The sequence below is a fragment of the Cryptomeria japonica genome, chromosome 3 (genome assembly GCF_030272615.1).
Source record: "Cryptomeria japonica chromosome 3, Sugi_1.0, whole genome shotgun sequence".
NCBI classification, from domain to species: Eukaryota; Viridiplantae; Streptophyta; class Pinopsida; order Cupressales; family Cupressaceae; genus Cryptomeria; species Cryptomeria japonica.
In genome coordinates this window covers 428,954,601-428,972,622 of record NC_081407.1, presented here as the reverse complement: position 1 = coordinate 428,972,622, position 18,022 = coordinate 428,954,601, and the positions used below count along the sequence as shown (strand labels likewise).

Below are 18,022 nucleotides of genomic sequence, written 5' to 3'. Positions count from 1 at the left end.
TCAACCACTCATCTAATCGATCTATAGCTAAAAACAACCATCTTCAATTATTAATTTATATTTATATTGATATCCCAAATGTATCTACAGTTAGCACCGTATGATTCATAATCCATCAGGGCGAGATGACTAATCCTCTAGACCACATGAAACCTCATTGAAGCCCCACTCTCGATGAAGTTGGGTTGCAATCATGCGTCGATTGTTTGTGTGTTTCAATGAATCGTCCAATCGATCTATAGCTAAATACATCTGTCTTCGATTATTAAACTAAATACAACTTTTTTAATTAGCTAACTATTTAATCTCCACACAAAATGCCATTGTAAAAAATCTTAGATCATAATGTTTTTTCGTTTGATTTTTTGTGGTTTTACAACAATGAAGATACAGATCATGAAAATTTAGCTACTGAACATTAAATTTCACATAAATCCATTGTATTTGACAAATTTTAGAAACTATATGAAAATGTTATTTTGTGTGAAGATTGACTGTGTCCCTATTTTTTTTTTTTTAACTAAAATATCATAAGATGTTTTTTCTTTCTTGGGGATGTTGGGGATGGTAGTTGTAATATAAAAATGAACTAGTAAATACACCTAGAGTGGAAGATGATACAAGAGAGAACAAGTAAAAACCATGCCTTGAGAGAGACAAGAACGGACCTGTTGAAAGATCTGTAGTAGGGACAACAAAACGTGAGGCTGAGGAAGGGGGCGATGGGACCCACCATGGGCAAAACAGTCGGTGACCAATGGCAATGCCGGCCAAAAAGAGACTTCCAATTCTTCACTTCATCACTTTGGTGTTGGAAAGCCCGATTCCTCCGCCGCCCCTGCAATTGCCTTTGTCTTTTGTTTGCACCCTGGTCCCATGGAAGTCCACACAGCAATTCCACGGGCTGACCTGGAGTGCTCTCCTCCATCCTTTAATGGACCCTACGCACATTTCAACGCACTACTCCTTCCTCACTGGACTTTTTCTACTTGCCCGGAGATCCCATTGTCGATTTAATGGGAGCCGGGAGCATTGTTGATTTAAGATTTGCAGTGGAGGCCTGCGGAATGTGATAGGAATTGGAATCCAGCGATGCATACTGTTTCTTCTCTCCGTAACTGACGCCTGACTGCCCAGGATTTCCCTTTTTTATAAGGCAATCTGAGTATCTCGCATTCTAATTATCTGCTTAACACAGCTTCTCTTCTATCTGGATGTCTGCAATTTCATGTTCGTGCTCCTGCCCTCGTGTAATCGCAATTTAGGTAGGTAGTTCTTTACCTTATTCTTATCAACTCCGATTTGATTGCTGTATATGTTGATTTTGAGGAGACTTAATTGATTTTATCAGATTGTGCTGCTATCGTTTTCATTTGATCGCGTATAGTACGTACCTGCAAAATTTGTAATGAAAAAGTTTTTTTTGTTTAAAATCTGTTAATGAAAATTGTTTTCCTTTAAATTCTGCAATGAAGTTGCTTTCCGGTAAAATCTGATAATTAAAGTTGATTTCCCTTCAAATCTGGAAATGAATTTGCAAAGAATGTTGTTCCGAACAAGTACAAGGATACGCTTTATTTATTATTAGGATCTATGTAAAGTCTGACGTTTGGTTAAAATGGGTCTAATTAGCACCATTAATATCTGAGAAATCTGTAGCATTTCCGTATCTTTAATTTCGGTCTACAAGAGTGTAACGCACTCAGTGTTATAGATACTTGTGTAAGCTCTGTTAGGTGTTCGATGTTTGGTGATGGAAGGCATACGTGTCGTATTGAAAGCTGGTTTTTATGATATTTTTAATCTTTCTTCTAAAAAATGAAGTAACGGTTAAGGTAAACTGCTGAGAATCTTCAGCGTATTCTGCTGTTGATTATGAATAACCGCTCTGAACTTCAAGATTTTAGAACTTGAAGGCGGAAGCACTTTATGGTCCAAAATCACAAACTTCTCGTGTTTTGAATTCGCTAAATTACTCTGCTTTGCAGCTTCTGCTTTCTGCCGCATTCTCTGTTCGGAGACTCAAGTTACGAGGAATTGTTTTTCAATTCTTCTTTTCTTTCGTCGGTCTTTGACCTCTTTGTCTGATGATTTTAATTTATTGTTTTAAATTGTAGCGATTATTGTTCACTCTTAAACGCCTTTTTTTAAAAACGGAAGACATTTCTGTGATTTCTACCGATTTGTTCTCAATCTTCAAATTCAAAATGAAGAGTCCTCTGTAAATTTTAAAATGATGAATGATCCGCGTATTGTGGTGATCAGTATAGAAAAACAGATTATTTTAATGCAAATTCTACTTATTTTATCACAATCTCTTACACAATTTGCTGAATTTCTTTTTCGTTTGGTGTTAAATTTTGGACGCAGCTATTCTGGCTCCAAAATCTTAAATTTTAGCCATTTTTCTTCAATCTTTGCAATTGTTACAAAATGTGTTGCTTTTTTCCTGTTTAAAATACAATTCAGCCGAGCTTTCTAGAATCTTTGATGAAACTTATTGAAAATGAGTATAATTTCTAAATTTTTACGATCTTTCTTCAGTTTTAAACATAGTTTATTGAATTTTATTTTTTTGGTAAACTATAGCAAAATTTTAATATAGATTTGAACGCAATTTATCCAAAGTTAGTTACTTGTAAATTGTCGGAATTTGTTGAAAATGAGGGTTAAACCTTTCAGGTAGTGGTCTGTTCATTTTTATATTTGTGCTCTCGAATCTTGGCCCTTATCATTTATTTTTAATGCGGATGCAGGTTTAGATTATTGTGCTTGTAGATTTCTATGGCTCAAGCTGCTGTCGCCGAGATCGATACATCGTGGATCTCTTCATCTCCACCATCATACGACCGATCGATGCAACTTTTGCAAGAAAATTGCGCGCCAGTTAGCTGCTCAACAAAAATCGAGGTTTCCATCAACCCATCTTTAAGCCGTTCGGTTTCGCGTAAAGATTTCCCGATACCTCCTCCCCTGCCGGACGATTCTTATTACCGGCGCTACCATTTGCAGAAAGTATTTTCCGTCACGCGTTCCTGCGGCAGCCATGCTGGTTATAGTTGTGTGCCAAAAGAAACGGTTAATACCTGGGATAATCTCTTTGAAGGAGGGTACCTAGCAGATGTTTGTATCTTCACCGAAGACGGTGGGGTTATACCAGCTCATTCGAACGTACTGGTATGCCTTTATCTAAAGTCTTTCTGTCATTGATGGTTTTTAAAATTTGACTGCTAAACCTGAATTCCCCATGCCATAAATGCAATGGAATATTGTAGTGGGCCTTGACAAGGCCCCATCAGTGGTATTGCGGGAGGGAGACCATCCAGGAGAAAATGTTCTAATTAATGTCTGAATTGGTTTCTTTGGTTATTTTGTGGGTGGGGTTCGAACATGGAATGATCAGCCAATATAAATAAATCCTTTAGTTTTTTTTTTCTTTCTAATGTTTTAGGTTTGAATTTATTTATTTTTTTCCTTTTTGGTTGAGGGAGGGGGTGGTTTTAAGTTTCTTTTCTTTTAATTTTGGGGGCTTGAAATGAACTCTTTTAAGATTGTATGAACCTTTAAGGGCTAGCAGCAATTGCACTCGGCTTCATCCCCTTTAATGTAGAGCCTTTGAATTGCAAGTTTCCTTAAGCTAAAATGTCAAAGGTCTAAGGGGTACTTCTTGCCCCCAGCCTCATCCCTTTTAAACGCAGTGCCTTTTTTGCTTCATCGTCAGTGGGGTCTTTATGAGCCAGTCGACTTCATCATGGCCACTTGATGGGGTTTCAAGTTTGGATTGTTATATATTGCTTTTTAACAATTCACTCCATGCATAGGCTCATTTTGAACTTTCAAATTCTGGCTGCGTTTTCTTATATTTGGACAGTCCTGAAGCTAACATTCTTTAGTTCTCATTTCTTATATTCTTCAAAATTGCCTTATTTTGCACAGAGCATTGCCTCTCCAGTGCTGAAAAACCTTTTGAAGCAACAAAAGGGGAAATCTCGCCATCACAGTTTCTCCATTACAGGTGTTCCTTACGATGCTGCTCGAGTTTTCATACGCTTCCTTTATTCCTCCAGGTGAAGTTTGTTGACAAAAACTTGAAAAGCACTTGGTTTAGCTTAATTTTAAAGATCAGTTCAGGTGTCTTTTTAAGCATATAGTGTGTATTAGTTCTCTTTTAACAGCATACAAAACTAATTCTACTCGTTTGGGTTATACACTTATCCCACAGGAAGCTTCATAAAACTAAGCTTGTATTGGTATTGATTTATCATTTTGTTTTTTATATTGTTACAAAAATGAGCCTGTATTGGTGTCAAGTAACAATATAAATCTGAGATTAACGGAAGATAAATAAAGATACAGAATTTGTAAATTCATTATTAAAGTTCAGATTGTCATAAGAATCTTGAATTTGACTAAATCAAAAAATAGACCGACGTACTTTAGATCATTTTATTCTTTACCCTTTTTAAATGTTTGGCCGAGTTACAAGTTTGTTCCTAGATTTATGTTTGATTCACTCTAGGTACATTCTGGGTTCAGCATTTGCAGCACGGATTTCCAATGGTCATACCCAGGAAAATTTGGGCAGCAAGTGCAGAATCCAGATTGTACCTGCAAAGAATCCATGGCTATTTCTATAGTAAAGATAGTAACTACATTTTCCATTCCAGGGTATCTTTTTCCATTCATGTATGTCAGCTGTCATAGCACTGATGACTAACAATGGGCTTTTGGCCTTGCTTTTGAGGATTTTGTAAAGTAAATTCTGTAAACTCCACAACAGTAACATCTTTCAGCGGTTGTACTGTGCTTGTTCAACCAAGTCACAACCCAGATGTGCTGTTTTGTTCTTTTGACAGTTATATCTATTTGCATGACTACAACTTCTTTTCTCTTCAAAACATGTAGTTTCCTATACTTAGTTATCAATTAGCAGGAAATCACCATTGTCTACTTTAATCCTTTCCATCTTACCAGATTGACCTTTATAAATAATGAAAGGAGAAAATGATATGGCCATGTGCCACCCAGCTTACACCTGTTCCTTTCCCTGGTAGTAGAATTCCCTTTGACTCAATAAACAATGAAAGAAAAGGTGGAACGGCAGTGTATCACCAGCTTATCCTGTTGAGAGGTCCCGCATGAGAAAAATAAAGGAAACAATAATTGAACAATGGGCTTAAGAATTTTTATTCCTTTTAAAATTAGTTAAAATCTGCAAAATGAGTAACATTTACATTATGCATGGATCATTTATCTCTGGGAAGCATTTAATACATAAACCACCAATAGCTCTTTTTTATAATGCCATATGAGAGGAGCAGAGGTATTAACATTGAAGGAAGTCTAGGGTTATAATATGTGGTAAGTCAAAAAGCTTGTAATTAAGAAGTTAAGAATACAAAAAAAAGACGACCACCATGAGGCAAAGGATATGTATGGATAGTGACAAACAATTAATGTGCTTCAGGATAGTCTTCTGATGCCATTACACCTTTCTCAAAAATCATACTATCCTGATGCCATTAAAACTTTCTCAAAAATCATACTATCCTGATGCCATTACACCTTTCTCAAAAATCATACTTTGTAGAATGTTTCTAAACCTCTAATCCAAGATCTCCTTCATGGTTTAAACTTTGAACACGATTTCTAATTTATGTCCCCAACCATCAATTTTCCCATGATTGTGAATGAATTGAAATGAATTCAAAATAGTTGTCTTTAAGCCACCTATTGCCTCATGGTGGTTGTCTTTTTGCTGTGGCAGTCTTTATATGTCTTTTTGGGTTGGAAGATTAAGTTATTGTACCAATAGAAACAATAATCTTTAAAAGAATGCCATTTATCTTTTCCCACCCCATGCTCATTTTAACCCTGAAAACAAATAGGGTGTCTGGGTTTTTAAAATTTCTGCAGTGACCTTTTTTCTGATTTTCCCTAACTCTAATTCTATCCATTTATTTCCTGAACTCTAATCCTAATTCTAACTCTAACTCTAACCCAATTTTTTCTAATATAATTCAAATAAATTGGAAAAATCTGTCTTTTGGTTTGGCTGAGTCATTTCCAAGAGATCTTTGCTGCTATAATTTATACCACTCTGTGCATGAGCATAGTTTCTACATAAAAAGACTGCCACATCATAAAGAGAACCACCATGAGGCAAAGGGTACTTTAAAAAGACAGTATTTTGAATTGGTTTCAATTTGCTGAAAGAGGAAAATTAATGGGGACAATATGAGATTTCAAGATTTTTATTGTCAAGGAACTTTTAGTTTAGGGGTGTTGGAATATCTAACAAATACGATTTTAGAGAGAGATGTAATGGTTTCAAAGTTTATCTCAGCATCTATATTGTAGCAGTAGACAGATTTCATAAAGATGGCGCTCAACTCTAAAATTCTAAAAAAACTATGTTCATGCATGCACATAGAGGTATACAACTCACTTTTCAACCCAAACATAAGGGATTTTTTAAAGTTTTTTGCAATCACACTTTGTTTTTCTCTTTTGCTTGAGACATCCACTGGTGAGCTGAATTGGCATAATTTCAGACCGGTTGTTTGTGGCACAAAAATTTAATAGCTTTCATTGAAAATTTTAGATCCTGGAGCAAGAAGTTACATATCTCAAAGAAAGATTTCCCTGATGATGAGGGATATAGCTATCTCAAAATGCTGGACCAAAAATTTCTATGCATTATCTAGCAGAGCTTGTGCAAATATCTTTCTGTTAAAATATTTGCTCTAAAATACAAGTATTATGCTGAAATTGCTAACAATTACTTTTAGAAAGCTAAGAACTTATAAAAAAACATTCCTATTAAAGTAAATCATGATTATATTAGCATTAAGAATTTCAAATACATATAAAACTGGGTAGAATCTAGAAAGGTGTGTGGATCTGTCTGTTTGGACAGGTATTTGTTTATGGGAATTTCAGATATAAAGCTATTCTGAGTACTGGGAACACTGTTTTATAAGGTTATCTTGGTCCACAAAGTCATCCTTATTCTTGTGACAGAGAAGAAGTCTTAAGTAGTAGACTGATTGACTGTTTAGTAGTTCAGCTGTGTTGTAGGTATATATTCTTGTTTCATACTTAATTTTGTGAAATTTTAAACTCTCTTTCAACTCTTGAGTATCTATGAATAGCAGTAAAGATTCACGAATAGGCCTCAGACATGGATTTTTCTTTCTTCTGTTTCTGAATAATTGCATATGATTGAGAGACCTAATCTTTATTATATTTTTGGTGGTTCAGGTATGAGCAAGAAGATATGCAAAAATTTGCTCTTCATCTGCTGGTACTTTCACATGTGTTTTTGGTTCCATCTTTGAAATTAGTGTGCACACAGAATTTGGAGCATGGATTGCTCACAACAGATAATGTAATTGATATGATACAACTAGCTAGACTATGTGATGCATCACGCTTGAATCTTTTATGCATGCGCCTTATTCTAAAGAACTTCAAGGCTGTTTCCAAGTCAGAAGGATGGAAAGTGATGCGGCAGTCCAATCCTAAGCTAGAGCAAGAACTTCTGGAATCTGTTGTTGAGGCTGATTCGGTAAGAACCAACATCCAGAAACAAACATTGGTTTACATAGATGGTTAGGGTACACTAAAAGTAGAGAAATTGGTTTGAAGCTAAATCTCTAACAAATTGGTGGTTTTATGTGACAATGTAGTTTGGTAATTTTGTTGAGATTGATATAATTTTAATTTGTGATCTATTGTTTGCTTTGCATTCACAGCAAAAACAAGAAAGGCTTCACAAGATAGAGGAGAAAAGAATATATTTACAACTATATGATGCCATGGAAGCACTTGTTCACATCTGTAGAGATGGTTGTCGCACGATAGGACCCCATGACAAGGACCTAGATGATACTATGGGACCCTGCAATTTCCCAGCATGCAAAGGTCTTGAATCTTTAGTTAGACATTTTGCTGGCTGCAAGACACGAGTGCCTGGTGGATGTGTTCACTGTAAAAGAATGTGGCAACTTCTTGAACTTCATTCAAGAATGTGTTATGAGCCAGATGTCTGCAAGGTTCCTCTATGCAGGTATAGGCAGGACTTTTGTTATTACATATACAAGTGGTATTATTATACTTTCTACAAGTATACTTCTTTTTGTTATTGATGATCAAAGTGTATTTTTCATGCAGGCATTTTAAAGAAAAAGTGCAACAGCAAAGCAAGAAGGATGAGGTGAAATGGAAGGTGCTAGTGAGCAAAGTACAGGCAGCTAAAAGAGCTGTCAATGCATTTTCATCAGCTGCTGTTGTATAAAGATCATCTTTCTTATACCACTGTACTAGTTTCTTGTATTATATATATTTCACCAATTTAGGTTTTGGCTTCATGTGAGTCTTTTCTGATTTTACAATGTGCGAAAGTGAGTTCAGTGATGCCTACCTACTCAAAAGATGTAGAGGAGATGGTATCTTGGCTATCTTGTAGTTCCCTGTGTTAATAATATGCTGGATGGCATGATGAGAGGCTATTTGTATCAAACAGATCATTTTTTATAATTTATAGCAATTCATTATCATATATTCAATCAGAAGAAACCAGTCTTCAGAAAACTATGCACTTTTATTTTGGCTGTTTATGTTTGAATGTTTTATGCTTAAGCTGTAGAATTTTCTATATTTCCAGGTGGCACTGAAACAAATACCCTGAATGTCCATGGGCGCTGTGGATAATAATAGCTTACATCATTTGTTGTGCATTGTAAGAGTCAATGATGATACTGTCCTCCCTACCAGTATAACACTAACACTGTAAAAAAAGTTTGAGGTGAAAGGCTCGCCAAGGTCTGGAAAGTTTCAAAGCTGGATACTGCAGAAAATTATTTCAGGTAACTAAAATATAAGTGCTATAAAACAAACATTTCAATGCACAATGCTCATAGTATTTCAAAGTTTGATACATCTATAACATAACACTTCATACATGATCTAACAAATACAATTAGTGCCAACATCCTGATTCAATGCACTGTGATATGCACTATGTCCATTGTTTTCAAACCACAGAGGTTGGAAAATAGAAAATATTACAAAAAAGAGGGATGATAACAAGTCAATCTGTTCACCTGACAATGTTGAATTTGGTCAAATAGGTTTGATATTCCAAAAAAATTCAGGTTCAGTGAAATTTGTTGAGGTTTGTTGAATCTTGTTACTAGATGCCACAGCATGCAGACCAGCATGTAACAGGAGCGAAGCAAGACAAACAAGATAGAGGGAACTTGCTTTTCTATCCAAATTTGAGGCACCTGAATGGGCATAATTAAGAATAATTTCCCATCAAACATTTGCAAGTTCGTTCACATTGGCAAATGCTGGTTGGAGTGTGATGGCGGTGTAACACCAGATCATTCAGTTGCTTTGTAGCATGATCATGCATCCTTCAGTTGGCTTTTAACTTTTGGAGAAAATCTATGCTCCATGGGACGTGTCCCATGCCTTGGTACCCCTGTCCTGGTCCCAGAAATGTTTTGCGGACTCGAAGACATCCAGGAAAGGTCCAAATTCAAAAACATTTTCCTAAAATTGGGATGTTTTTTTAATTTATAAAAAACACAAATTTAAATGAAGAAGGGGTGGGTGGGCTCACAAGGAACCCCCACCCTTTGAAACAATACCTAAACCTAATCCATCCATCAAAACAACACAGAGAAGAATAAAGAGGAGCAACAAGTGGTCAAGGAGAGAACAGTATTCAACACATAGGGAGGACATTGTAAGTTTATTTGTTTTTATTTAAATTGGCAGCTCTCTTTGAAATTTGAATAAAAAAAATCATGAGCAGCAATGGAAGTAGTGGTAGTGAGGATATTGAAGTTCAAATGCAAGAAAGAAGTAGATCTAAATCTGACAAAAATAGAAGTATGGCAGCCATTGGGGGGTCTTCAAGGAGTGGGAGTGTAGAAGGGCCATCAAGTTCAAACACATTTGAATGTCCTTCCCAACTCCTCAAACCCTATGCAAAAGACCTATTTAATCCCTAGAAACCTCTATTACAATTTGCATCAAGAGTTGATAAAATGACGTTGTAAATTGCACCTCGTGCAATTTCACATCACATAGGGTCTTCTCTTTAGCTGAATTAAAGACAATGATCAAACCTCAGCCCGCAACCATCCTTCCCATGCCCAACTGTTAGGTTTGGATTGCACTTAGACGTGTGCGCGTCGCAGAGTTGTCCGGACATCGCACATTCGTCTTGCAATTATCTATAACTGAAGTGGTCATTGGGATGTTACACTTTCTGATTCTAGTAGTGTAATGCCCCTTTGGGCTTGCTCTGACGTCAAGATGATTGTCAATCCCTTAAAACTTCCTTTGTAGGCTCCATTTTGCTCTCTCATTCTAGAAACAACTCTCTTGCTTTCTCTTGCACTGTGAATCTTCTACTCACCTTTTTTTGTAGCATACTAGTTGACAACTTTTCATCATTGTTGTCAAGTGAAGTTCTGCCAACTTGGAGACTCCTACCTTGCTCATTCCATCAAGTTGCTATACTTTTGGGTCTTAAAGGAGGGTTCCAATGGGGAAGAACATAATGTTTGTTGGAGCATCATTTCATGGACCTAGGTGAACATTCTTTTGCTTCCTCCTTTTCTTTCTCTTCTTTTAATTTTATCAAGTCTCTTTCAATCTTGTACTTTCATCATGTTTAGCCTACAAGATGTGTTTTTCACTTTGTACTTTTTGGTATGGATCTACTTACTCTGTCCATATAGGATGTTTGTGTCATTGTCATCCTCGACTCGCACTGTGCGTCATAGGTAGAGAGCTCGTAAACCCATCCAGAAGGTCTTTGTGACTTGCACTTTCATCTCCCATGAACTAAATATTTTAGTCAATTAATTTGGCAAGGGAATCACAATTGCATCTTGATAGTGAACAAACTCAAAGATCATAGTAACTCAAAGGTTTGCTCCAATTGAAGAGTTGAAACTCAAGTCCTCGAGGGGTTTGATTCCCCTTTGCAATGGTTTGATTTTCCTCTACATTTTGGTGAACCTGACATGGACTGACAATCCAACTAAACCTGGTGTAATGTTTCCAAGAAACTTTGATCCTTTCGCTCTTTATTCTTTTCCCCCAGGTCTTGGGGCTTCTTCTACATCAAATTCTCAACCAAACTCTTAGCATAACTCTCTGACAAATACCCTTCTTGGGCCTCCTCTTGTTGATCATGAGTCTGCTCTTTCAATTCTTTTTGATCAAATACAAACTCTAAAGAAGAACTTGAGGGATTTTGAAGGACTCCTTAATGGAGAGAATGCCATTCCCTAAGCTGGTTCCATTGCTAGTAATTTGAGAGAAATGTTTATTTTAGATCGCTTGAGTTGCTTTGGGCATTGACCCAGATTGTAGATATGCAAGTGCCTTTGTTCTACCTAAACCTCAGGGTACATATTCAAACATGACTGGTCCTTAGTTGGGTGTCGAAATTCCTGAAATATCGGTACACATGGTTGATAGAGGCCCTACTCTTGATTCTTTATTTGGTAACACAAGCAATGTATTCACTATTCCTAGTATCAATGTTTCCCAAATTCGCTTGGGGTACAACATGCCTCCACCTCCCAACTTTGCTATGCTTGATGTTGTAGTTAGTGTTGCTATGGCTAATATTTCTGTAGGCTTGGGTAATCTGCCTCTACTTCCACCTGAAAATGTGGTCTCAAATACCATATTGCAAAATATGGACCAATTGCAATCATAGCTTGCTAATCTCACCAACATGGCCACTCAGTCCTCGTTTGCTCCATACTATCGCTACAACCCACTTGCTATCCATATCCTGAATGCTCTTCTACCCCAAGGGGTTGGGATTTTGAAGTTTGATAAGTTCAATGGTGATGGTGATCTACAATTGCATATCTATTCTTTCACTATACTCTGCAAGAATTTCCATCATCAAGATCATATATTGGCCAAGCTATTCTCTTGGTCTCTTAAGGGGATTGTGTTAGAATAGTATTGTTCTTTATTTGATAACTCCATCCTCTTTTGATTAGTTGACGAATGAGTTTCTCCAAAGATTTTAAGTGAACATTGGTAACAAGGTCACTATCGTTGACCTTGTTCATTGTAAGCAACAATCAAATGAGAAGCTTATTGATTTCATTTCTCGTTATCAATCTATCTCTTCCAAGATCCCTTATGCCTTCCTTGACGGTGATCTGCAAAAGATGTTCATCAATAATTTGCAATTGACACTTAGGGAAAAAGTTTCTTTGCTCAAGTATTATACCTTTTCCAACTTGTGTACTACACTCATCGATTATTAGCACATGTTGGCTCAATTTGCAGCTTTTGCTTCAAGTTCTCATGCTGATAACTTTGGAGTTACATTCTCTTCTAGAGGATCTAGGAAAAATAAGGTAGTTGCTAATGTAATAACCAATCCTCAGGCAACTAAGAAGAACACATAAGGGACTCAATGTGATCAGGTGTTTACAAAACTCTCTAATCATTATCTAAGTGTGTTACAAAAGCTACTTAAAGATAACCTGATAACCCTTTTAGAGATCTGATCACTCCCTGACAACAAACCATACCCTCATTGGTATGATGCATCAAAATTCTGCCAATACCACTATGTGCCAAGACATGACACCAAGCATTGTGTGCATCTAAGACATTGTCCAAGATCACATAGACAAGTACTATCCAAGTTAGTGATAGAAAAACATAGTTCTAATAAGTTTGTTGCTAAAGCTAATAGTGAGTTGCAGATCTAGATTGATTCTTTTCCTCCACATTCTTCTAACTTTATCTCTACATCATCCTCTCCTCTACCAAGTTATTGTGTGTACGCTAACATGGTGACTATCACTTTGATCTCTCCCCCAAGTTAGAATGTTAGAATTATTGACATTTCATTCACACATAATGACTTGTCATATTGTGGAGAGCCTGCTCCTCTTTACATTCAACTAAGACCAATGGTAATGTCATTACAAGCATTATAGTTGATCCCTCTTGTGGAATCAATGTGATTATGGAGGATGCCCTCTTCATTAATGGGCTACACAGGGTGAGGTATGGCAAGTCAAAGGCCACCATTTGTACACATGATGGTCTTTCTCTCCCTCCGCTGGGATCTACTACCTTTTCAGTCTTTGTGGAGCCCAATGCAATTTTTGCTAGATTTGTGGTCATTCTGGAGTTCAACCTATTTAGGGTGAAACTAGGCATTCTTGGCTAGTTTCTATGGTTGAGGTTCCCTCTGTTGTCCACAAATGTTTAAAGTTTCCTCACGAGGGCATTGTGCACACTATCTAGGACACTAGATATAAGCCACTGGTGTCACATGGGGGCTTTTGTCTAGATCATTTATGGCCTCCTCCAGTTGGACCCATTCTACCCTGCAACAATCTTTTGTACAAGGCATATTACAAGTACAAAACCATGGAGTTAGCATCTACGTCGGTCCAATATGATCCTTCCCAATATGTCACAACCTTCTATGGTGCCTCTTGTTCCGTTAACTATTCCCGGTAGAGGAAAAGGAGTGGTACCTATGTTGTTGAAGTCTAAATGTCATGCCTTCAAGCTTCCCATTCTTCTGGATATCCCTTACACTACTTTGTATGGCAAGGGTAAGTGTTCCATGCGTGCACAACCTTCACCTTCAACACCTGTATCTTAGCCTCTGAGAGCTCCTCCTGTTCTGTTGACTACTCTCAAAGCAAAAAGAGGAAAGGTGTTCACGATCGAGGCTACGTTTTCTACTTTTGTAGTGCTCACCTCCTACTTCATCGATTGAGACTTCTCCTCTACCAAAAACATCACAAACAACTCCATCTGTGATATAGGATGCTATGGGGTCTTCTCGGGCTTGTGCTCCTACAACCCATCTACATCGAAACCAGCTTGCACGAAAGCATAAGCGTTGTAAACAAGAGATGGCTTAGAAATGTGAGATCATGAAGACTGAGGGTGATTCTTTGGTTCTTTCTCCTACTCCTTCCATTCCTATTCTAGTTTCTACTGCTCATGTGGTCTCATCTCTTGTCTCTACCCCTTATTTTGTTTTCTTCTGGCTTCTTCAATAGATGTCAATGAGCCTCGCCCTAAGAGGGTACAATTTTTTTTTGCTAGCTCCTTAGAGACACCTCTTATCACCTCTCTGCCTAATATTTCCCCATTCTCACAACCCATAAACATGCTCCATACACAGGTTGTGTCTAATGTGGTTTTTTCTACATCTCGCATTTCTTCTTTGCATCTCCATCATAGTTTTCCTAGGGTCCTCCAACTTGCCACAATTGATGTGAAGGTTTCATCTCAACCATCTAAGTGTAAGTGTGAGCAAGATCCCATTCTCGAGTTTTGTCGCAATAAATTAGCTCATACAACTTTTTTTTTGGCTTCCATTCTAGTAGTTGAGGAGGTCCACCTTTTCCAAAGTTGATCATTGCCCCTCTTCTAAAGGTCGACAATGTTTCACAACCTTTAGTTGAGTCATTTGCATCTTCTTCAGAGAGGTTTATGTTTGATTTTATGAAGGATATTCTAGCATTGTCAACTATCTTCACAAGATCTTTGACTCTTGGCTCACAAGAGTTGCTAGATAATAATGTCAAAGCAGCCTCATCCATAGCTCTTGGTGTAGGCGAGACACTTGGTACTGCTTTGGCTATCATGCCTCTTCGGGCTCGTCCTGACTCCCCTTATGATCAAGATTGGGAGGATGACAGTAGAAGATTTCTAGAGCACTACCTCTTCATATCTTTAAATTATAGTGTGTTGTTTTGTGTTGCCCCGTACTTGTCTATATATATTTGTGCTCTCCTAAAGGATTTAAGATACCTCTTAGGTACTTGGATATAGGGGATAATATTTTTCATGCACTTCATCTATTTGTTTCATCATTCTTCTTTTTGTCGTATATTGTTTTTCAACATTCGAGATGATGCAAAGCATTAGAGACATTTAGGCCTTCTTCTATGTTGACCCAAATCTTTTATTTTCTCTTTGTTTTCATGTGCTCTTCTTCATGATTCGAGAACTTTGGGAACATGATGAGTATATATATCCTAATCTCACTACTATAAATTCTACTAACCCCAAATAATCTGATCCCCTTGTCTTTTTTATGTTCTTGTGGATGTTGTGGGTGTTATATGCTATCTATTGTAAGGTAGCATTCCATGGATACATCTCGCTATATTTTCATGACACAACATCTCTTCTCATGAGAATGATTTGTGCTCCTCTCCGCATAACACATCTCATTCTAAGTGAGTCTATCATATTCATATTTCTCATATTTAAGATCTTTTGTCACATATTGCTTTTTGAAATATGTCTGCATTTAGCTATCTTATTTGTCACCTAGCATGGGGGCCAACCACTACACTTTGTCTTTTTGATCTCTATGTATTTTCTGTGGCTATCTTATAATGCAATTTGTAGAAGTCAAAGGCTGATTGATCGTATCGTCTCTAGCATAACACAACTTGCTACCCATAGATATCAGTGTCATTTAAATGATCGTTGTTTGATCTCTATATGATCTTTGTCTTGTGTGTATTATCAATTTTATGTCTAAATTTTCACTTTTCACCTAATGTGTTTGTCTGCAGCTAACATGTTTATGGTGATACAACTCAACATCTCTTTAAGGATTGACTCGGGTCTCTTCCTTGGGGGCAACTTCACATAGATAGAATAATTTGCTTCCCCTTTGCATCCTCAATATAAAATTCTTAATCCTTTCTCTTTCTACTTTAGCTTGCACTTCTATAAACATGTTCGCTAAAGTTGGGGCAAAATGTAACGTCGTAAATTGAACCTGTACAATTTCACATCACGTAGGGTCTTCTCTTTAGCTACCTTAGCCCACAAACCATCCTTCTCATCTGTCATTCTTAATTTCCTAATTGCTAGGTCTGGATTGCACTCGAACATGTGTGCATCACAAAGATGTTCGCACATTGTGCATTCCAAAGATGTTCGCATGTTGTGCATTCATTCCATAAATATTCACGACTAAAGTTGTTTGGGATGTTACGCTTTCTTGATTATGGTATTGTAATGCCCTTCTAGACTCACACTGACGTCACACTGACTGCCAGTTCCTTAAAAACTCCTTTCTGGGCTCCATTTTTCTCTCTCTCATTCTATAAACAACTCTCTTGCTTTCTCTTGCACTTTGAAGCTTCTACTCACCATTTTCTTGAGCATACCAGTTCACCACCTTCCACAATTGTTGTCAAACGAAACTCTGTCAACTTAGAGAATTTTCTTCCTCATTCAAGCAAGTTGTTATGCTTCTGGGTCTTGAAGGAGGGTTCCGGTGGGGAAGAACGTAATGTCTCTTGGAGCTTCATTTCATGGACGAAGGTGAACATTCCTTTGCTTCCTCCTTTTCTTTCTGTTCTTTTAATTCGCATTGTATTTATCTTATAGGATGTCATTTTTTTCACTTTGTACTTTTTGGTTATGGACTATACCATGTTTGTGCAGGACGTTTCTGTGTCCAATTTTCATCCTCAACTGGTGCGTGCATCCTAGGTAGAGAGTTCACAAAGCCATCCAAAAGGTCTCTGTGACTTGCACTTTCATCTGCTATGAATATTTTAATCAATTAATTTGGCTAGTCATACACATACATCTTGATAGTGAATGTTAGCAAGAGAAATGAGAAAAGTACAGTCCAAAGATCTCTACCCCAAGTAATCTTATGTAGTCAGTTTATACACCAAAGGACACAAATAAGATAAATCAACATATGTGGAAGTGACTTAAGATAATAAACCATCCATACATCATCATCAACAAAAGAAACATTCATCTATCATAACACACAAGTAAAGAAACCAACAACATCTTCTATTACTTTATAACTTGTACCAAAATGCAAGTCTTCATCTCTACTTCATACATATATCACAGTATATCTCAATTTGATTCTCAATATTAGTTATATCCCTCAATTACATTCTAGATATGATTTACAATCTACATATATACAATTTCCTATGAAGGGTTATGACTCTAAAGTCGACTTATGATTTATTTTATATTGCATTAAATCATTTGTGGTAGCTTGAAGCTAGCTTTGCTTCTGTTCCTTGACCTAACAATATTATCCCCTCTTTTAAAATGATGTCGTGTCCTCAAGACATGATGCTCAGTTGGGTAGGAGGCCTTGATAAGTGACCTTGAGTTGGTTCAGTGTTTTCTCTCTGTGTTTCTTTGCTTGTTGGATCATGGAGAGTTGTCCTTGTATTTGGAGCATTGATGCTTCTACTTTTGCCAGGCTAGCAAGGACTTGGATTTGTTTGGCTCACTCCTTTGCTTCTCCCATTATCCCTATTAGGTGAGTCAGACGAGTATTAATTGTTTCCCAGAATTGTTTAATTCGTCCTTTGATCTACTCCATTTGGATGTGGATCTATTGGAGCTAACTGCTCACTGCTTCCATTTGTGATCTTATTGCTTCGTTCATGTCTTGGAGAGGATTGTAAGATTGCGCCATTTGTGTTATTTGATCCTTCAGCTTTACCATCTGATCTCGTAGACTCTTTGTTGTGGTGGGCTATTGCAAACAAAATTGATAAATTACACTTGCCTCAAAAATACTGTCAGTTAATTCCTTTATTTAATCCTCCAATTTAGTTTGTGTGGCAGTGCACTTCTTCACACTCATTTGTTCTTTGCTTTATTACTTCCTCCTAAGATTTTTTTCTGATGTTGTTCTTGGTGGAGGCCAAATTCCCTTGTAAACTGTCTACTAGTTTTTTCAATTGTTGCATCAGGGGTAGAGAAGTGTCCCATGGTAGATGAGGAATGGCATTTTGCAGTGGTGCTGTTGCATCCTCTAATTGCTCCACATTATGTACATGTTCGCTTAAAATCTCTTCTCTTGCGGTGTTGTGGAGTAGATCCACTAATTGAGTATTGTGTAGAAAATATAAGCTTGAGAGGTCCACCTGTTGTCCAACCAATGAAACTTGTAGGAGCTGTGAAGATAGCACTG

At 37.1% G+C, this 18,022-nt stretch overlaps 1 protein-coding gene across 1 annotated transcript; it reads left to right on the top strand.

The window, feature by feature from the left end:
• The first annotated feature begins 812 nt into the window (after positions 1-812).
• On the top strand, positions 813-8,580 carry LOC131070417 (BTB/POZ and TAZ domain-containing protein 4). Its single transcript, XM_058005926.2, has 6 exons — positions 813-1,265; positions 2,757-3,177; positions 3,937-4,067; positions 7,264-7,570; positions 7,758-8,071; positions 8,176-8,580. Exons 2-6 carry the CDS (start codon positions 2,785-2,787, stop codon positions 8,297-8,299), a joined length of 1,269 nt encoding a protein of 422 aa, XP_057861909.2. The 5' UTR covers positions 813-1,265; positions 2,757-2,784; the 3' UTR covers positions 8,300-8,580.
• Positions 8,581-18,022: the final 9,442 nt, after the last annotated feature.

What these genes read in the sequence shown, in the direction of transcription:
- LOC131070417 (XM_058005926.2), top strand. Translation starts at nt 2,785, where the DNA reads ATGGCTCAAGCTGCTGTCGCCGAGATCGATACATCGTGGATCTCTTCA. An exon ending in CAGCTCATTCGAACGTACTG is followed by an intron (nt 3,178 to 3,936) that starts GTATGCCTTTAT and finishes TATTTTGCACAG; the next exon opens with AGCATTGCCTCTCCAGTGCT. An exon ending in TGCAAGGTTCCTCTATGCAG is followed by an intron (nt 8,072 to 8,175) that starts GTATAGGCAGGA and finishes TTTTTCATGCAG; the next exon opens with GCATTTTAAAGAAAAAGTGC.